Source organism: Artemia sp. Qi Xiang Cuo, chromosome 8 (assembly GCF_049724085.1).
Source record: "Artemia sp. Qi Xiang Cuo chromosome 8, ASM4972408v1, whole genome shotgun sequence".
NCBI classification, from domain to species: domain Eukaryota; kingdom Metazoa; phylum Arthropoda; class Branchiopoda; order Anostraca; family Artemiidae; genus Artemia; species Artemia sp. Qi Xiang Cuo.
This window is the reverse complement of record NC_142801.1, coordinates 16,330,972-16,353,895: the sequence shown is the minus strand read 5'-3', so window position 1 is coordinate 16,353,895 and position 22,924 is coordinate 16,330,972. Positions and strand designations below refer to the sequence as shown.

The 22,924-nt window shown below is 35.4% G+C and overlaps 1 protein-coding gene across 1 annotated transcript in view; it reads left to right on the top strand.

Moving 5' to 3' along the window:
• Positions 1 to 22,924, top strand: part of LOC148949197 (uncharacterized) — a 285,927-nt gene that overhangs the window by 245,926 nt on the left and 17,077 nt on the right. Inside the window, exon 8 of the mRNA XM_089093243.1 lies at positions 16,626 to 16,905. Within this exon, the coding sequence (XP_088949369.1) occupies positions 16,626 to 16,905 (280 nt within the window). The remainder of the gene's footprint in view (positions 1 to 16,625; positions 16,906 to 22,924) is intronic.

The following is a 22,924-nucleotide window of genomic DNA, read 5'->3' as shown; positions in this document are numbered from 1 at the left end:
CGTGGTGGTTTTATTTGTTTTCAGTTTTAGTTTGGTTTTTATTTTTGTTTCTATTGTGCTGAAGACGCCTAGTTTTAATACAGCCGAAATATCCACGTTGTTTTAGTTATTTTTATCTTTTCTCTCTAATGTCCGCAGTCTCGTTTGTCGGTTTTTAATTGGGTTTTTTCTCTCTTTGTTAGTTTTATGCTCATAAATATGTTTAAATTACATATAAGCATTACTCTTGTATTTTATTTCTGGGTATGGCTGGTTGGGAGTGTGCATCTAATTGTCATCAGTATGGTGGACACCGTCCAAGGCACTAGAAAAAGACTTTAGGTACAAAAGAATTATAATAACTGGTGGCAGCAAAACTGAGTCATAAGAGGAACAAATAAATTCCTCAAATTAATTCATAATGGCTTTGTCAGGAGAAGAAGAGATGAAGACAGCTTCTTTTAGATCTGTGTTTGAAATAGTAAAAGTTATAACTGAACATGTTTGAACAACTGATGTAGAAGAATTACGGAGAAATTGAAAAGTTTTCATGAATTGGCTAAAACATTTGATTTTGAAACTAAGGAACAGTGTTGGGCAACTAGGCGAAGAGACATTGTGTTGCAGCATTTCAAATTGATTAATAATAGAGCAATAGATGACATGGATACTCTAAGAGAAAAATTTTAAATTATATTTAACGAAGAAAGTCAATTAGAAAGACTTAAAACAGTGGTAGTTAGTTTCAATGTATTCCTGAGCATTCGCAAATATGGTGATAAAACTTTAAGATCCTTATGTTTAAAGCTGGGTAAAAGCGGAGCTGACGAGACGATACAAAAGAAGAATTACACAACTTTTCACAGGGTTTACCACCGAAACTGATTCGACTAGTTCTCTCAACGAAAACCCGTAGAACTGTCTTTTTCCAATCGAAAGAGCCACCTCCAAATTTGGAAACTGTCATTCTTTCATACGAAATGGCCCAGAAAATGGCACCTAGATGGCACAGATGGAAGAAAAACAAATACATAGAGCTACATCGCTCTTTACTTTGGTAGCGCTATTTCATTGCTTATGATTCCGTAAAAACTGTGATTTTGGGAAAATTTGTGGATGTGCACTGTGGGTCTTTTGAGTGCATATTTGAGTTCAGCGAAAAAACGGCATTAGAATTACGGAAAAAAGTCTTCTTGTGCTAATTACTGTGTTTGCCAGTCCAACTGCCAGTGTACGCTTCCGTGCGAATGATCAAAGTCAACAGAATTGTTTTCCATAAATATAGGCTGAAATGTCCTTGCTCAATCTTACAATTTAAGTAACTTTGTTTAAGAATGGGATGGCTGATAAGAGACTAAGGAATTTGACTTACTGATAAGCTCGACAGACTTGAGGAAGGTCCTTATTTTTTTAAAGTAGTTGTTCATAATTTTATTCATAATAGTGACAGGTTATTCATTTATTGATACCAATTTTATTTTCATCTGCGGATCAAGGTATTCCCTTATGTCCTCGGTAAATATTAGTTGCATAGTTATTTAGTAAACATTAGCTAAGCTTCATAGTGATTCCGAAAACGTTTACATTTAACAAATTTTGATTAGCCTTTTGATCGTTTATGCTTCAGAGCTATACTTTACCACGGCTATGACCGTGGCTTCCAATATTCTAATCTTAGCTCCCAGGCTCATTTTCCTATTCCTTCATACTTTTTTCAACTGTGAAAACAACACCCGGTACCTTGGCTAATCTACTTTTTATATCTTCAGTGCATCCACCGTCTTTGCTAGCAATGCTTCCCAAGTAAGTAAATCTATCCACTTGATCGATTTTCTCGCATTGCCTCTTTTCCCTCATTCATTCCTAGTCTAAGGGACACGCTGTTCTTAAGATTGTTTTTTAAACCAAGTCTTGCACCCTGAATCCTCAAAAACTCTAGAAATTCATCCATTTCGCTAGCATTTGTATCTAGGACACTCGAGTCACGTGCCAAATCTAAGTAAAGAAAAGTAAGGTCACACTCGCTCTCATCTCTCTTATTAAAGTTTTTCATAAATCACTTGCTACTTCCCCTTTTCCAAACTCACATTCATAACCTTCAGTAACTTGTCTTAAAGTTTGAAATCACAATATTTGATAATTCATTTGCCACACTGTCAGCACCTGGGACGTCATTATTCTTCGATCTTTTTAGTATCGTGTCTATTTCCTCCTCTCAAAATAAACGTTAATTCACTTCCAAATTTATTTTAAATTTTAGTTAATTTTTATATCATTTTCCACAACTTTATCAAGATTTAACACATTTTCAGAAGGTTCTGTTCTCCATTTCATATCTCCTTCAGTCACATTTTAGTGTCTCTTATGCTTCCCTTATTTTCCTTTATTCTCGTAAGATATATAACTCAGAAGTTTTTTGCACAAACTCATTCTCTTTTTTTGCGAAGTTTAAAGCGTTTCTGCTAGTATTTCTACCTGCTTTTCTAACTTTTTTCCCAAAGATATTATCTGCTACTTTACAAACGGTTTTTCTTCTAAAATGATTCCATCATCTTCTGCACTGTCAAAAATACACACTTTCCTGCTTCATATCCAACTGTCATTAGAAAAGTCTTTCTTAAAATGTCTCGTCCTAGAGCCTATTAATCTCATAAATACCCGAAAGGCAGTTACTCTTTTTGGATTTTAGCTTTAGATTAAGCCTAGACGTCGCTAGATGGTGCAATTTACTTTCAACATCAGTAGCTCCCATAAACTACATTGTCCTGTATCGGTCCCGCCAGTCTTAGACCTGACTGTTCGAAGTAGACTGTCTTACCTTTATTTATTATTATATGTTATATATATTATAAGATTGATATATGTTGATGATCCATCTATCTATAAGACACGTTTCTAAAGCAGCCCAATGGATATCCTGGAACTACTGGAAAGTAGAGCAGATCCTTCCTCCAAAGATATGAATCGAGAAACATGTGTTCACTATGGAGTAAAAAAAATACAATAAGCTACTTTGCCTGAATCTAGTTGATTCTATTTTCCACAACTTTATCAAAATTTAACACATTTTCAGAAGGTTCTGTCCTCCATTTCCTATCTCCTTCATTCACATTTTAACGTCTCTTATGCTTCCCTTATTTTCCTTTATTCTCGTAAGATATATCACTCAGAAGTTTTTTGCACAAACTCATTCTCTCTTTTTTGCGAAGCTTAAAGCGTTTCTGCTAGTATTTCTACCTGCTTTTCTAACTTTTTTCCCCAAGATATTATCTGCTACTTTACAAACGATTTTTTTTCTAAAATGATTCCATCATCTTCTGCACTGTCAAAAATACACACTTTCCTGCTTCATATCCAACTGTCATTAGAAAATTCTTTCTTAAAATGTCTCGTCCGAGAGCCTATTAATCTCATAAATACCCGAAAGGCAGTTACTCTTTTTGGATTTTAGCTTTAGATTAAGCCTAGACACCGCTAGGTGGTGCAACTTACTTTCAACATCAGTAGCTCCCATAAACTACATTGTCCTGTATCGGTCCTGCCAGTCTTCGACCTGACTGTTTGAAGTAGACTGTCTTACCTTTATTTATTATTATATGTCATATATATTATAAGATTGATATATGTTGATGATCCATCTATCTTAAAGACCCGTTTCTAAAGCTGCCCAATGGATATCCTGGAACTACTGGAAAGTAGAGCAGATCCTTCCTCCAAAGATATGAATCGAGAAACATGTGTTCACTATGGAGTAAAAAAATACAATAAGCTGCTTTGCCTGATTCTAGTTGAAATTGGTGCTTGAGTAAATAAAGACAACAATTACAATGAACACCCATGATGACGATCGTTACAACAGAGTGCGTTGAAACCTAGATAGTGCCATTTACTTTCAACATCAGTAACGACACTCTCATAAACTACACTGTCCTGTATTGATCCTGCCAGTCCTCGACCTGACTGTTCGAAGTAGACTGTCTTATCTTTATTTAAGCACCGTGTTACCTCATGCACCTTCTGATGACTAAATTCTGTATTTAACATAACTAGATTATTGTACCCATAAAATTTTAGCAGTCTATTACTATTAATTTTTCCCTTTCCCAAGCTAAGAGAATTTAATTTGTTCCGCTTTGTACCAATTTGCGCATTAAAGTTTTCTAGTAGGAAAAGAATTCAATTAATGATTACCTTCATTTTTGGAAACGTATTTTAAGAGTTTCTTTTAGTGCAAGAGGAGGTCAAGGGCACCCTAGTCATTAAATCAGGATTAGATAAGTGACGCAATTCTTTGTTTCTCACGGGGATTATTTCAGATGGGGGGGCTTTACAATTTTTCCAGGGACACAAAAGGTAGAAACAAGAATCCTAACAGAATCTTATTCCAAATTTTATGTAAATTTGGAAATTAGTATTTTTGGGTCTTGTCAGGGAACGGATGCTAAATATGGGTTTGAATATCCTCTCCCTCTTGCTGGTACTTAGTTGATCATTGCTGACTTCATCAGTAAATTAAATAACAAAAAACAAATCTTTTTAACTGAAAGTAAGGAGCGACTTTAAAACTTAAAAGGAACAGAAATTATTTCGTATATGAAAGGGACTGTCCCATCCTCAACGCCTCGCTCTTTACGCTGAAGTTTGACTCTTTCTCACAACTCTATTTTGTAAACCAATAAAAAACTCTTATAGCTCTTATAAAACTACTAAAAAATCTTTGGAGTAAAGAGCGAGGTATTGACTAGGGGGCGAACCCAGTTCATATACGTAATAATTTCTGTTCGTTTTAAGTGTTGATGTTGCTCCTTACTGATTGTTTTTTTTAATTTCTGATCGTTTTTTTAAATAATGCTGGGAAATCCGGTGCCCCCTTCATAGCAATGTCCCTTCCTCCGTGAAAAGTTCCTCCATGGAAATATCCTTCCATGTAACCACCAGCCCCCCCCCCCCCCCACTACCTGAAAAAGTCCCTCCTGAAAACATCTGTATACTTCCCAATAACCAATACTATATGTAAAAATTGGGCAAAGTTCATAACTTGCAGTCCTTCCCCCGGGAACTGTGGGGGATTAAGTCATCCTCAAAGACATAGTTATTGTATTTTTCGACCATGTTGAACAAAATGGTTATCTCAAAATTTGTATTGGGTGACTTTGGGAAAAAATGAGTGTTAGAGGGGGCCTAGTTGCCCTCCATTTTTTTGGCCACTTAAACAGGGCACTAGAACTTTTAATTTCCGTTCGAATGAGCCCTCCTGCAATATTCTTGGACCACTGTGTCGATACGATCATCCGTGGAAATAAAAAATATAAACATATAAAATAAACACGCATTCGTTATCTTTCTTCTGGCAAAAAATACAAAATTCTACATTTTTGCAGACAGGAGCTTGAAACCTCTGGGTTTCAGAGGTTTCACCAAGGGTTCTAGTGCCTTTTTTAAGTGACCAAAAAATCGGAGGGCAACTAGGCCCCCTCCCCGCCCCTTTTTCCCAAAATCGTCCGATCAAAATTTTGAAATAACCATTTTGTTCATCATAGTTGAAAGGCCCAATAACTATGCCGTTGGGTATAACATGCCCCCCCCCCCCACATCCCCAGGGGCACGGTCTTTGAGTTATAAAATGTGCCCATTGTTCGCGCATAGTATTTGTTATTCGGATGTAGGCATACATTTTCGGATGGAAGGGGGGAGGGGTACACATTTTCTGCTGGGGGTTTTTCCACGGGAGAATTTCCCATGGGAAGGGAAGTTTCCAGGGAGTGAACTTGTCAGGGGAAATTATACATTGGGGGAATTTGCCAGAATTCTTAAGCCATTTTTTATACGTTTTGCTTTCTCTATTCCGTCTCAATTTTAAGTGCGGAGTGGTTAAGAATAATTGTCCGGGGTAAATTTTCACCGGGATTGAATTGTCTAGAGGATATTTTCGTGGGAAGGGGATTTCTCTGTGGAGGTGAGGCCAGATATCCTAGCATTATTTGAAAAACAGTCAGAAATTAAATAAAAAAACAAGTTTTTTCAACTAAAAGTAAGAAGCAACAATAAAACTTAAAACGAACAGAAATTATTACGTATACCAAAGGGGGTTTCCCACTCCTCAACACCTCGCCCTTTACTCTAGAGTTTGAATTTTGTCAGTACTAAAAATTGTACCGTAAAGAGCGAGGTGTTAAGGAGGGGGCAACCCCTTTATATACGTAATAATTTAAGTTCATTTTAAGTTTTAATGTTGCTCCTTACTTTCAGTTGAAAAAACTTATTTTTTTATTATAGTACAAAGAGAAATTAAAATTTCGAACGAGCGTAAATTATCCTGCATAAAAGGGGGGCTATTGTTTCCTCACACTCCGGTTTTAACGCTAAGTATGATAGCACACCCTATTAAGTATGATGGTAGCCAACCTTACTGGAAGGGTTATGGAGTGGAGCAAGTTTAGTCACTAATAGAGGGAGGTGATTTTTCATCCTTTCAACACATGCTGTTTACGTCCAATTCGACATCGTGTACAAGAATACTTTAAAATAAAAGTTATTCTTGAAAAAGTGGAAACCTTAAAACACTTCTCGGTTAGGGGGATCTTGAGTTTCCAGTTTGAAGGATACAATTTTAATGCCTTTCTTTTGGGGCTATTTGGTCAAATCTCTTTCATGGGGAAGTTCCACCCTCCCCTGTCCAATGAGAAGGAGGCGTTAATGCTATTGTTTCCTCACACTCCGTTTTTAACGCTAAGTATGATAGCACACCCTATTAAGTATGATGGTAGCCTACCTTATTGGAAGGGTTATGGAGTGGAGCAAGTTTAGTCACTAATAGAGGGAGGTGATTTTTCATCCTTTCAACACATGCTGTTTACGTTCAATTCGAAATCGTGTAAAAGAATACTTCGAAAATAAAAGTTATTCTTGAAAAAGTGGAAACCTAAAACACTTCTCGCTTAGAGGGATCTTGAGTTTCCAATTTGAAGGATACAATTTTAATGCCTTTCTTTTGGGGCTATTTGGTCAAATCTCTTTCATGGGAAAATTCCGCCCACCCCTGTCTAATGAGAAGGAGGCGTTAACCATCTCCTCCCGCTCCCCAAATTTACCTCATGGATCTCCCTCTGACAGTAAAAATTTAAGACCATAAAATTCACTTTTGAAGGTTTCAGGAGTCCCTCCCCCCTCGTAGGAATGCCCACTGACTTCAAGGGGTGACAAATAGAACAGGCTATTTTAAATGGATTAACATATATCTTTAAGAATGAACCTGCCACCATGTGGTATTTTGGTTTTAGAAACTGGAAGTCAATGTAAGCAGTGCCTCATAGCATTGTCTGTTAGTTTAAAAATTTTTACAGCATTTTGGCCTTTTTTTGGCCAAAGTTGTTGCTTACACAATAGAATTACAGAAAATATCACTTTTCTATTGCAGGATCTTGCCGCTTAAAAAAGGTAAAAAAGCTTTTAATTTACGTTTCATTGAGCTCTTTCCATGTTTTAAGACTATTAGCTCGACGCGATCACCGTGAGAAAAAATAAACATACAAAGACGTAATTAAGACTGTTTTCTCGGAAGAAGTGTTAAGAAAAACTTGCTACTTCTGACAGCCACACACACACACACACACACGTGTGTGTGTGTGTGTTTGTGTGTGTGTGTGTGTGTGTGTGTGTGTGTGTGTGTGTGTGTTTGTGTGTGTGTGTGTTTGTGTGCGTATGTGTGTGTGTGTGTGTGTGCGTGTGCGTGCGTGTGTGTGTGTGCGTGTGTGTTTGTGTGTGTGTGTGTGCGTGTGTGTGCGTGTGTGCGTGTGTGCGTGTGTGCGTGTGTACGTGTGTGAGTGTGTGTGCGTGTGTGCGTGTGCGCAGGAGTCCCTCCCCCTCGTAGGAATGCCCACTGACTTCAAGGGGTGACAAATAGAACAGGCTATTTTAAATGGATTAACATGTATCTTTAAGAATGAACCTGCCACCATGTGGTATTTTGGCCACCATGTGGTATCAAAAATCACCGTATAAAACACCTTATCATTTAAAACCATGGCTAGAAAGTCAAATAAAAGAAATGGAAGATCAGGGAATAGTTAAAGAAAGTGTCAGTGATCGGTGCTTTCCGCTAGTAATAGTCAGGAAAAAAGATACCACTTGGAGATTATGTATAGACTGTAGATCACTAAATGCCGTCAAGGTTAAAAACGTGAGGAAATTGTCAAGAACTGATGCGATTTTATATTCGTAAGGAGGTTCAAAATATTTCACTAGTTTTGAATTAATAGCAGGATATTGTCAAATCACTTTAGATGCAGGAACAAAGCACAAAGTAACGGTAATCTTAGACAATGAAAAAATGCTCATATTTCAACGTACGTCTTTTGGCCTATCATTTATACCAAATGTTTTTCTTTAACTAATAAATTTAGTAACGAAGGATACCGAACCAAAAAGGAAGACATAAACCTTGGCTCACTCAGAACATGTAATTTTGTTTACTGAAAAACTGGAAGACCACTGGGTCGGTCTTAGAAAAATACTGGAAAAGTTTGAAAAAGCAGGCTTAAAATTAAAACCAGTAAAGTTAAAAATACTAGTACCAAAATTAGTTATTCTTGAACACCTGATAAACCAAGGTACTATTTCACCAAATCCAGAAAAAATTACAGTCATAGAAAATTTACAGCCTCTTAAAGATCAAAAAAGCTGCAGATCAGTCTGTGGTTTGTTAAGGTATTTCAGACAATATATTAAAAATTATGCCACAATAGCACAACATTTGACAAACCTTTTGAAAAAATCAGGTAAATTCGAATGTCCAGAGGACGCAAGACAAGCGCTAAATGAAATAAAAAGGCAATTATTACTGGCACCAATACTAAAACTACCAGATTTGTCACAAGACTTCTGTTGTCAAACAGATGCTTCGGGGTACGATATCGGGGCCATATTATTAAACATAAATTCTGAAGGAGTAGAATCAATAGTTCGATACGCCAGTAGGTCATTGTCAGAAGCAGAAAAAAAAATACTCGACAGTTGAAAGGGAGCGTTTGGCAGTTGTAGTTTTTACAGAATATTTTCGACAATTTTTACTTGGAAAAAATTTGGGGAAGCGGAGGAAGTTTTCGAGTTTCCGGGAAGGGAAACAGATGCATACTAACCCCCGTAGATCATTTTAACTCGTATTTATACACTTTTCCAATTAAAGACGAAAAGAAATAAACCACTGTTAAAGCTTTGTTCAGTGACCAATTCTTAAAACAGGGAATTTTTTCATGAGTTTTACTTAGCGACAATGGGCCATGTTTTAGATCCAAAGATTAGACGAAATTACAGAATATCTGGATGTTAGACGATGGTTTACCTCGTCTTACATGGCAGCAGCTAAAGGGAAGGTTGAACGTAAGCATAGGGAATTAGCTTACATGCTGGGAATACATTCAAGAGAGAAGAATGAAAATTGGGATGAACATTTACCATTTGTAGTCTTTGCAATAAATACGGCTCTTTCACGTTCCTTAAAAGAAACGCTATTTTTTGCAACATATAAGAGATCCCAGAATTTGTTTAGATGAAATACAAAATGATAGAATATATTACAACCTAGACCAATATAAGCAAGAGGTGGTGATGCGAATGAAAATAGCTATGGAACAAGTTAAAGACAATCTGGAAGATGCGAAAACATAACAAAAAGAAAAATATGACACAACAAGAAAAAATAAAACGAGTTACTGTTTAGGAGATTTGGTTTATGTTTACAAAACGAATCTGGAAGGAACAAAAAAGTTAAAACCGAAATGGGATGGACCCTACAGGATTATAAAAATTCTACCAAAAAACAACATATGTTCTAAAGCATCAGCATAAGAAAAAGGAAGAAGTAATACACCATAATAGAATGAAAAAGGGATATTTTTCAAAACAGTGGAAAACAGAACCTATACTTTCAGAAGAAGAAATAGAAGACACGATTTCACCAGTATATATCAGAAGACTATATGAATTTTATGACCTTTTTAATGACCACAAAAGTTGGGAATAGTGGAAGGAGTATTTAGACCAGTCTTGGCTACAAACTCTACACCACAAACAAGAGAAAAGGGAAAATATTCGATACTTATTGGAAACTTGCGATGAAGAAAATCAAACACAACATAAGGGTTTAAAATGTGATAAACCAAGGATAAAATTCACAGAGGAAGAAAAATTGGAAAGAACCAATGAATTATCTGATTTTCATTCATTAGACTCACCTACAGTCTTAACGCAAAAATGGCTTTTGGAGCAAACGCCATCTACCAGACGCAAGCTAACAAAATGTGACACTGAAAATTCTTCTACAGAAACCGATATAGATAAACCTGGGCTATCGTCAAGAAAACCTTCTTTAAGAGAAAAGTTATGGAGAACAGTAAAACAACCAAAGGGGCAGCAACAAGTTCCTTTGTCAGCAGCACAAGTATCTAAAACACTTATGAAAAAGGCCAAACATCAGGAGAAACAAAGATTAAAGATATTTGACGAGGCAACAAAACAGCACTCGGATTCAGAGCCTTGTAAACCACACTATAGAGACCACGGAAAAACTTGAAAATATTATAAAGAAGAAAAGCAAAAATTTGGGGTCCAAAACTCGGACCAGGAAACGGGGAAAGGCAGAACGAGCGTAGCCCCCAGCAGATTAATAGTTGAATAAAACAATTATAACGGGAAAAAAATAATAAAAAAAAATGAATAAAAAGCCTCTAAAGAAATATCTATATTTTATTTTTTAATCGGTATATAAATAACATCAAGTTTTCCTTCAAATATATATCGCCAGTAAAAATTATTAACGTCACGTTCTAACACAAAATTATTAGCTCCGATTTGAAGTGACATCATAGGTTCCTGCAAAAATTTTGTTTCCGAGACGAGATAAAATTTCGCGAATGGTGTAGCCTACTGACAAGACTTGTCAAAAAGAGTAAACTTCAAAAAAAGAAAATAAGTAAGGCCACGTAACTTTTAAATGGGTTTAGTGAACCTAATTAAATTATACATGTTTAGAATCAGCATTAAAAGGCAATTCTTTTGATATGTATATTGGAAAAATATATTTTGGGAGGATAATTAATTAATTTAAAAACAAAAACAAGGAGGTTAGTCTACTGAAATAGGGTCATTGGAAGTTAGCAAATTTGGAGTGAGCTCAATCACTGCTGGTCTCTCGTTGTTAAGTAAATGCAAAGCATCTACTGACCTTTGACTCTCTCGGTAACACCTCCAGTCGAATTAGAAAAAATATTTTTGTTTTGAAAAAAATTAAAAATAATTATAATGGGAAAGGCAGCAAGAGTTTAGATTAGTTGGCCACTACATGCACAATCTAGCTGTAATCTTATTATAAATAGTAGAAGATATAATAAATTAAACACTTACCAATAAGGATGGTGTATATAAACAAGAAGCCATAGATAAAATGGGTCACAATTTAAAAAGTATAGCACCGTGTAAAACAAAGTTTTCTCGGGTATAATTAATTTCACATATTAAATAAATTCACAACACACCATTAACAGAAATGACAGGGCGAGGACATTGCAAGTGAAAAACACCAATGACAGGTCGTTTGCATTTAAAAACGAAAACTGCTAAACGTCTTGTCATTGGGGGGGGATCCACCCAGCAAACCAAATAAAGATCAGAAATAAAAGTCAAACTTTGGAGGAGGATTGAGCTGAATGCTCGGCAGAGTTGTTGAACCATGGGAAATGGCATGGTCCAACACCGTGACATGGTTCGCAAATCTGCCAAGCACTAAACCCATAAACTCGTAGAACAAGGTAATAGTCAAAATATCACGAAAGGGACAAATTACACTCAGTGACTGTATAAAACTAAGGCGCAAATTAAACTGAGGATAATTCCAGACACGAATCATATAAAAGATTATTGGGAAACCACAATACATAACCCCTATCTCTAAACAACTTTTGGCACGACATAGGCACTAATTTTTGCTAAAATACCACAGACAAGGAATATGTGTCTGGAATAAAAACCACACAATTTTGTGGGAATCAGGATATCGTAAAACTTAAATTTTTTATGAATAAATGATAACTAGCAAATGCGAGGCAAAATTTAAATAAAAGTGTTATAAAATCAACTGAAAAAAAAATCATGAACAAATAAAATTTATTTATACGTGAATATATAAAATTCTAGGGCATGACGCACGAATTCTCAACACCAATAAGCGACAAAGAGGGTTTAAACAAATTCATTAAAGCCAGTAAGCGCCAACCCGTCGTGACAGAAGACTTTTCAAAAGAATGTATGTTAACCGTTTTAATTCGAATCCTCTCAGAGGTAGGAAAGTATCCTAATATCAGCTTTTTGCAAAAGTTAAAAAGGGTGGTAAGAACCAACACAAAAATAACGAAAGAAAACAAAGAATTGATACAAGTTTTAAAAGAACAAGCAGATTCAAAGAAACTGATAGAGATGTTTAAAAAAAGTGATATAAAATGGATACTAAGGCTTTCAAATCACTCCTGTGAAGTGAGACACAGTCTGGACCCGTTTAGGAAAAAAATTTAAAAAGATAACGGGTAAATAGTAGCCAGTGTACTATCAAGGCCATAAAATTATTTTTCAAATTTTTGTTTAGAGCCCCTAATATGCTGGAGAGCCCTATAAAGCGTAAGACAGCAAATTGCGGGAGGGGAAAAAAACCTTTATACGACTACGGAGGGACATAGGGCAATATCAATTTGTTCTTGTAGACAATGTGGAAGTTTTACTGGTGGGCTGTTTTATCGATATTATTCTTGGGAGAAAGTGCTAAGATGACAAAAATAAAATTAGAGGGCGAGAAAGTACAAGTAGTTGACGGAGGAATTATAATGCAAATACGCCAGGTGAGAATTGTAGAAAATTACTGGCAACTCCTATTTGAAATAGATTTAGAACATTTACAAAAAATGCTAGATACCCTAAGATTAATAAAGGACTCTTATCAAAAGATAATCGAAACCTTTTTGTTGAAAACTAGTAACCGAGAAGAAAAAATAATTTTGCGAAAAACCAAATATGAAAGAATTGCAAATATATCCCATAGCTTCGAGCAATCGGTGCTTGCAAAATTGTACGCAATAAACAGACAAGTAGAAGCAATAATGCATGTGACGAAACACCGTACAAATGTTAATGTTCAAGCACTAATAGAAGAGCAAAATAAAACGAATATAGCTTTCGAAGATATACAAAAATAGTATTTGGAAATAATACATGACAATATCCCTGAAGTAGAAAAGACAAAAATATCGAGCAAAACATATTTTCTTATCGAAAAAGAAAAAAATCGTTATGGCTAGCACAGAATGAAAAAATCTCCAGTTTAAATTGGACTCTAGGGGAAATTTACAATATATTCAGTAGAATAGAAAAATTATTGATTAATGAAAGTAAAGAAGATACACCGTTATATGGAGAATATTTAGCTGCAAGCATGTTAGAGCTAATGACACATCTACAAATTTTAAGTGATTATACAATAGAAGTTCAGAGAGTATTAGGGTTATAACAGTTAGGACAAATTCCGAAACTTCTGTTGCCTCCAAAGGAGTTAAAAGAAATCTTGCAAAACATAGAGTATTTTGTATTAAAGGAAGGGTATTATGAATTACCTTCGGGGTTAGACCCGATCGAGCCCTTAAGCTTGTATGGTAAGCTATTAAAAGCACCTTATTATCTATTAGCGGGAAAACTCCGAATTAACGTTAAAATGCCCCTGGTTCAGATAAATAGCGTATTTACAATGTATCAAACTTTGCCCATGGCAACAGGGGGCCTACAGAGACTGGTAATCACCATGACATCAACTTCAGCGCATTCACTAGTAGAAAACAACCGAGAAAGAAGAATTTCTCTAGAAAAAATTTGGGTCATGGACGTTTTAGAAAATGGTATTTTTAAACTAGAACTGACCAAAAAGGGGCTAAAAAGGACTCAAAAGGGGAATAGTTTAAATTGCTGGGAAAACATAATTCTAGAAAATGGACAAAGAATTAAAAAAAACATGCCATTGGGAAGTCTCTAAACCTTCAGAAACAATTGAAGGAATTATAAAAGTAAGCGTATCAGAAGTATTAGTTTCAAATAATGTTACGCTAGATGGAACTTGTGTTCAAGACAAAGAAATACCAAATTTTCCACTAGTTATATCGACAATGTCAGAATGTAATCTATGGTACAATGATACAAATTTAATTCTTAAAAGAGAAAATAGACAAAGATCAGAAGAAAACACTAATAAATTAACTCCATTAAAAATTAAAACAATTTTACCAGGCAAATTAGAATTTTTTTCAAAAAAGGTAGTGAACATCTAGTAGATATTTGGAAAAAATTTCTTAAAGAACCTATTAGTTGGGCCCAAATGCTGAAAGATATAAGACAAGAACAAGAAATAGCTCTTAGTCAAGCAGAAGTTACACTGAGAGTAATAAGGGAAGAAAGCATTCAATTTAATGAATTAGTTTTAGTAGGGTGTATACTGGGAACAGTATGTGTAAGTCTATTTACACTTATAACAGTATGGATTATTTATCAAAAGAGTAAAATACAAGGTGTCAGACAGGAAGTAACCGAATTACAAGAATTGACGATAACGCCAAGGCGATTGCAAATGATCCAAGAATATGCAGAATACGCAGGAATTACGCGTTAAGTTTCAGCACGTTCAAAAATTTTTGGTTTTAGTGTTTATATATGATTTATACAAGGAATATTTATTACAGATGAGAATTTGGACAATAATTTGTGTTTTTAAGCTTCTCCAGCTTATTGCGGCCGAATTTAGGGTTGTAAAAGGGCTATCGTTTCGTAGAATGAATACAATCAAACCCATGGAAGGCTACTGGCAAATCGTGATTAGGTTTGATGCTTCAGCCTTATATACCCTCCAGAACCAAGTAACGATACTTGCAAATAATCTGGAAAGGACAAGAAGAGAATTAGAAAAAACTCTCAACCCACCTCCTCTCACACCTCCTCAGGTAAAAGAAAAAGAAATAAAAGTATCATTATTTCAAACTCAGGCAACTTTGTTGTTCAATGTACGGAACAACCAAATTAATGGGGTTTTAGAAGATATAAAAAGAATGTTAATTACGCTGCAAATACAAAAACAAAACAAAAACGAACCAGACAATACATTGGCCAGAAAGAAAAGAAGCTTAATCGGTATTAAAGGAGAAATCTCAGAGCATATATTTGGTACAATATCTGAGCGAAAGTGGAAGGGAGCAGAAAAACAAATAGGGAAATTCAAAGTAACAAATAAACATATTTTACACTTGATAGACAAACAACCGACAATCTCAAATCATCACGAAACAAGGATATCACAAATCGAAGAAAAAGTTAATAGAACAATCAATACGCTTTCCATTTTTAAAAAGGAGATAACCAATGCAGTATTCATAACTCTAAAACGAAGAATAGGAAATCAAAGTGAAATGATAGAAGAGATAAATCTTCAGATGGCTCTGCAGTTATTATCTAGTGCCATCATGGAAATATCTCATGAATTTAATCAATTAGAGTTAGAGTTTCTAACCCTTTTGACAAAAAATTTACCAGCACGACTTCTAAGCCCAGGTAAATTAATAAAAGTACTCAAAACCATAAAAAGTCATTTACCTTATCAATTAAGACTAGGGTTAGAACCAAATTTCGAGAATATTCTATACTTTTATAGCATGGCGGAAAACTATTTGCAAATTAAGCAAGGGGAGGTATGGGTATTCTTAAAGGTACCCCTAGTTAAAAACGAAGAATACGCACTGTTCCAAATAGATACTTTTCCTACAAGGTTAACGAACACCACAAGGTGGATTAAGATAAATAATTTGCCCCCATATATTGCCATTTCCAACTTAAAATATAGGATACCAAGGCAACAGGAAATAATTAAATGTCAAAACGATAAACTACCCTTTTGCAACTTAGGGACTATATCGCATCTACGCGCAAGAAAAATCTGTGCTATTAAACTTTGGGAGGAGATGGATCACTCAAATCCCCTAGCAAAAGAATGTGATGCTGATATAGTAAGCGAAATAGTGTGTTTATTCTTAGGATTTTTTTTTTCTTTAAGCTTGCTTAGTATTTTGTATTTATATAGAATTTTGATACTTTTTGCTTTGTTTGATAGAAAGGTTTTCGGGGGATGATTTGTTTGCTCTTTAAGCTCGGCAATATCATTCATTAAATTTTCTTTAGGCTTTGGGTTTTATTTATTCATTTTACAGGTATTCTGGTCACTTTAAGTTAGAACTACTAAGTCAACTTAATTTTAAGTGCAATGGTGATAATATCACTCTTTATTTTTTTCTGAATGAAAACATTTTCTTAATTTTTAAATAAGAATAACAGTGGCAAGCCAAACAAAATAATTCAAGGATCAGAATTTTTAGAAGATAACCAGGTAAAAAGAGTATAATCTTAAATTATGCTATTAATGCATTAACGATATGTTTTCGTCTTTTTATTTTCTTCCCATCTTTACTTTCATTTATTTCTTTTCTTTCTTTCTCAAATTTCAAAAAATTTTAATTCACCAATTTCTTATATTTTTCCGTTTTTAGATTCTTATCTTTTGTTTTTTAACTTTTTAGGTGAAAAATCAAGATGCAGCCCAGAGTGAAATTAACACATTTGTGTTTTTTGATCTTGAGACGACCGGATTAAAGAATCCAGTAAGAATAACAGAAATCTGCTTGGTTGCTGTGACACGTGACAGTCTTTTGAAAACAATTAAGAATTTTGAAAAGCTAAAGAATATGAGTGTTGCATCCAACAGATTACTTGAAGAGGTACATCCCCGTGTTATGTCAAAAATCAGTTTGTGCACAAAACCAATGAAAGATATTGAAAAGGGTGCATCAATAATTACAGGTAAATGTGTAAAAAAAAAGTATATAGGGTTAAGAATAGGCTCATTAAACAGCAGTGATATTTCCATAAGTAGCAATATTAGCTCTTGTGCCGTTATATTTACACGCTATTACCCGTAGACTTTAGATTCATAGTTTCAATAATAATCATATGCACACTTACTTTAGTTGTAGTGGTATTCGCCACAACAACAATCACGGGAGAAGTCAGATTGTATGAAGTCATGATGCATGCAATATGGGGCAGCAGTAGAAGTTTGGGAAAAAGCCATTGTCATAATGATATCTAATTGGTGGAAGCATGTGCTGATAGCAGCAGGTGGTATTACTGGTGGTATTTAGCTGAGTTGCTGTCAGCTTTATTCATTGTAAGAATTGTTGTAGTAGAATATGTCATGATGGGAGTAGCCCTGACAAGACCATTCTTCATGGGAATAGTCGTGATTATGGTAAGACTTTCATATTTTAAGTTTTAACCGCAATAGTAGCAGTAGTTACGGCAGAAGTTGTATAGACCAGGTTGTGTTCGATATAAACTTAACTGGAGAAGATTCATTGTGAGAAATGTTTTACTAAGAAGTTTCGTCGTAGAAGATAACATAAAAAGAGTTGTCATTGTAAAACATAGCCGAGGAAGGAGTAAAACGTTTAATACCAGTTTGGATAGTTGTGGGGTTAATCATAAACAGTGCAATAGCACCGTCGAAGTAAAGAATGAACTGGGCAGAACGTATTTTTTTATCAAGGCACTTCGTATGCAGAGAGTTGTCGTATAAACTTTAGGAGAGGCCTGTTCGATTGAAAAGTTAAAGTTCCAATGCGCTCTTAAGAGTCAAAAGTGATTGGAGGGCAGCCAGACCAACTTTCACAAACCTGTTTTCCCAAATAAATATAGTAAGCTAAGACTGTAAGTTATGCAATTTGCCCATTATTTACATATAGTATTTGGTATAGAGGAAGGGGAGAAAGTTTGACCCTCGGTACCTGGAAATATCAAGGAAATTTAGGTTTAGCTTACAGGGAATGTCGAGGGGAGAGTTGAACTAAATCAAAACAAACTATGTGCATGTGGATTGCCGAGGAATATTACTTGTAGCAGGAATGTGGCCATTCCTATTTTAGGAATGTCTTAGGCTACTAAGGTTTAACATTCAATAAATAATGATGGGTATGACCAACTGACCGGAGGGTAAAAAATGCAAGCTACTACTGATGCTACTACTGATGCCATTATTCTTACTATTACCACCACTGCTACTACAACCACTCTGCTACATCTACTCCTGCTACTATTACTACTACTTCTATTTCGACTTATACTAAAGTTAAGAATCGTTAGGGGAAAATTTCAGGAAATGTTGAGAAGGAAGTTGAAATAAATCAAAACACACTATGTGCATAGAGGTTGCCAAAATTGCACATCAACAATACCTTAGGTTTAGCATTGAATCTTGACCCTTGAAACTTGAACTTTGGACCGGCTTTATTGTTGAAAGCTGAAGCGTCCAGGGCATTATTAGCGTGATTTTCTAATGATCGAAAGGCAACATGTGCATACTACAGCTGATACTAATGCAACTGCTACTAATAATGCAACTAGTGGTATTACTACCACTACTAATATTGCTAATCCTAATACTGCTAAGACTACTACTGCAACTACTACTGCTATTGCTACTACTACTACTTTTACTGTGAATACTAATAACGCTAAGGCTGTTCTTGTGAAAATGTCAGGGAATATTGAGGGTAAATCAAACCAAGCTCTCTGCATACAGGTTGTCAAAAGGGTGTGTCTCGGGAATGGCTTAAGGTATTAAGTTCGAGGATTCATCAATGACCAATTGACCAAAAGGCAAAATGTAAACACTACTACTACTACTAATTTTAATCTTATAGCCACTACTGTGGCAACTATTACCACTAAGGATAAGAACATGATGGCGAAAATCTCAGAAAATATTGAGGGGGAATTTGGACTAAAACAAAACACACTGTGTTCAGGTCATAGTAGCAATATCTTCGAAACAGCTTACGTATGAAGTTATAATATACGGGGCTTGCAATACGGGATGTTGAAATAACCGAAGGACATCGTTTGCTTGATACTACTGTTGAAGCTAAGGGTAATAAGGTGAAAATATCAGGGAATGCTGATTGAATGTTGAAGATGATAAAAACCCACTATTTGCATAAGGGTTGTCAAAAGGATGTGTCAGCAAAATCCAAGGAACTGTTTAGGGTATTAATATGAAACTTTCAGCTTACTTTTGAAGGGGGGGGGGTGTGGAAAAAAAATTGAAGCTATCGAATTTCACCGGGTCAGTCATCACAAGATTAAGGTTGGTCTCCCATTATCCTCTTGGATTTCAATTTCAGTACAGAGGAGCTGAACCGTCTGATGGAAACTAATTGTAGTGATGTTTCCAGGGTTATATTTGACGAAGACCTTTTTACCAGTGAATTTAGACCTGTGAAAAGTCGTGCAGGACTCGAAAATGCCGTCACGTTCCTGAAAAATGAATTGCGCGATTAAAATTTATTCAAATATGCTCTAGGTCATATACAAAAAAAACACAGAGTAGTTTTCAATCCTCCCGAGGAGAGTTTAGTTGACGAGGGTGTTATTTTAACGGACCATGTTGAAATTTGTCACGCCTTTGTCCGCAAAATGTGAGCAATTACTGAGTCCCAGATTTAGAACTTTGGCGGAAATGATGAAATTTAAGCCTCAGTCATTCAAAATTCTATTTGCAAAAGGGAAAGTCAGGGGATGTTTTTTATTTGCATGTTTTAACTGGGAATCAAACATTCCACTCTGGTGTAAACGAATTTTAGGGTGTTTTTAACTAGTTAAACAAATTAATATTCACTTAGCACAATTTTCAAAAGAGAGGAAGTGGGTCCACTATTTAATTCAATGAGCATCTGGATCGGGATTTCAGTAAGTTGAAAAAGAAAATTATTTAAGATAAGGGAGGGGTAAGAGAAAAAAATGTCACTCAGATTTTTCGGCTACCAGACTGTACATTTTGACTGTAGTGCATAATCTTCTGGGAAATGTGGCTTCTGTGAAATGACTCGACCAATTAGCTCGTGATGGTGGAGGAAATATCCCAAAGGTAAAGTTTGATTGATTGGAGGGCAAATATCTGACGTTTTTTAAAGAAAATTATTATGTTTGAAAAAGAAAATGAAAATCTTGGTTTGGAGTGGTGTTTCTTCAAAACGTCACAGAATTTATAGACAAGGGAAAGGCCCAAATGACGGTTTTTTATTCAGTCAGTACTTTGGAAATAGATAATTTAAAAAATGTCTTTTGCTTTTGTAGGAGCCCCCTGAATATGTAAATTCACTTTGTAATTTTTTTCTATTACTACTGTTAGTCAACTCTTGTCACAATATTAAAAATATAAAGAACGTCATTACTGTCCCATGTGTCTTTTACTCGTTTAAGATACAAAGAACATTAAATGATCACATGAAACATTGCAAGCTTCATGGCAATCAAAGTATAGAGATTCTGGCAGGAGAAAAGGCTACTTTTCAATTTGAAAACTTTCAAAATCTCTCGTTACAGAGTGATAAAGTACCTTTTGATTGTGATGAAACATAGTTAACTTATCCAACCCGTCAAGGCCAAATATTGTCAAAGAAAATAGGCTCATGGCGCCTTCTTTTGCGCATGTGCAACTGGAATCAGCTAAAAAATTCAGCTGGTAGATTTGTTGCGACTGTAGGTGTGAAAATTAGCATGGAAAAAACACTGGTGGCACTAATCAAACAGCAAACAAGTACATTTCAACAGCTACTCTTTCAAATGAAGAAGAAAGTGCCCTAAAATCAAGATAAATGTGTTCGGTTTGTAAGGGTACCCTTGCCAAGAAAGATGCTGTCATGGTCCATGATCACCTCATTGACCCTAATTCAAAGGGGAGCAACTTTTGCGGGTGGGCTCATAATATTTGTAATTTAAAAATGAAACAGCGGCTCTTTCTACCGAATTTTATACCCACTTCCAAATTCAATCTGAAGTGTTTGCTACCAGCAAACCCGTAACTTAAAAGAAAAGGAGCTATAAATGGTGTTTGGGGTAAAAAACAGCTTTTCATATAACTTCATACTGAAGTCATCGAAAACGTTGCTTGCTTTGGAATTTACGTGGAAACATTTTTTAGCCGGCGTTGAACGCACGAATAAAAATTTGCTTTTTAGATTTCTTATTTTTTTCCCCAAACCTTTGAGTGAATTGATTTAAGTGCAAAAAACAATGACGGTTGCAACGTTTTACTCCTTCTTGAACAACATTTTCCAAATGTCGTTTTTAAAAATGTTCCTTAAAATTTAATGGATTTTGGCTGGCGAAAAAATAAATTAGATGCGCTTGATGGTCATGAAGGGATTTAAAGTCTAAAACCTAACAATCGGAATAAAAAGTGGATCATAGTCAATCGAGATAGGCAGTCAGCCATATCCCTTGCTACTTCACCCTCTAAGAGTCTACCTAGTTTTCATAACTAGATTGACATAAAGTTACAACTTGCCCAAGGTAATTTTATTTTGAGAAAAACATTTGCTGCAGCACCTGATGCAAATGTAAATCTCGTTTCAGCAATACTTAACGTGCGAAAACCACAAGTTATGAGCTCTGTTGTTGTGGCAGTGGAAAAACTGACAGACAACAGTAACATTATCAAACTTCTCGTTTCTATACAGTCACCAATCAGCGTCACAATGCCGCTGGTTCTCGTAGTTGTATCGATTCATCATTTATCAATGGAGAAATCCCCTCTGAACTTGCCTCGGCCATTTTGAAGAGTGCTTTTGCCATTGGATCCTCAACAACAACCCCCTCTGGTGATTCAAAAGGTTCTGGCTTGTCCAGTCTTGTGTGAAACATGCATGGAATTCCCCTTTACAGTTTATCGTTTCATAAGAAATCCTACAAAACTTCGTATGAATTGACTTTGCAACTCTGGATCACAATTCAAAACTACTTGAAAATGGAATAACCGATTCATTATTTTCAAAAACTCATGGTTTATTTGTTTTGAACTTGACTGGCACTCAAGAGATGAGTGTTGTTAGAGCTGGAAACGTACGCTTAGAGTGCACGTTCGGTAACACCTTGACTGAAACCATCACGTTAATATCACCAAGTCAATTTGAAATCTGTTAGGAGTTCACCCCCGATGGCAGTGTTCTACTAGACTTGGCACCATGAGCACGAATAAAATTTTCAATGTATTTAACTTGGGCTCATTCCTGTCCAAATACTGATTTTATTGTCTAACCTCATATTTCCTTCGAAAAATTCAAAGTGATAACCATACCATTGTAATTGTTAATAGCAGTCCATTGGATATAAGAAATACTCGTCATTGCTATTATTCTTCATGACCACACTGCCTTTTCTATGACGAAAGCAACATTTCATTTGCTATTAGAAGAATAAAATGATAAATTTAGCACCTGTAATTTCAGAATTATTTCATTTCTAATTAGAAGAATATTCAACGCAGTATACAGTTAGTGAACTTTCTAAGTCAATGGACCGGTAACCTGCTTTGACCTGCAATTTCAAAGAAACTTGTACCACCTTTACTCAACGCAGTATTCAAAAATTCAAGAACAGTTAGTGAACTTTTTAAGTCAATGGACCCGTAACTTGCTTTGACCCGGAAGTGATTATTTTGTTTAGTATAAAAGCAGTTTGTTTTAATTTTGATATATTAGTAACTCTACTGATGATGATGACCGACTGTGTCATCGAAATATTTAGAGTCTTTGTTTTATATTTTCGTTTCACTGTCTAATAAAAGGACCTATCCCTATTTGGAATTCTTATTGTTTTACTGGTCATTGGCCATGTATTTTTCAAACTAGGAAATGTATTGAATTTTTTATCCTCTTGAACTGCCAAACATATTCTACAGTCCCCATATTGAGACTTTTATTGAAAGCAAGGGCCAATCTATTGTTCAAAACCAGAATAAAGTACATGATTTGACGACCAAAAT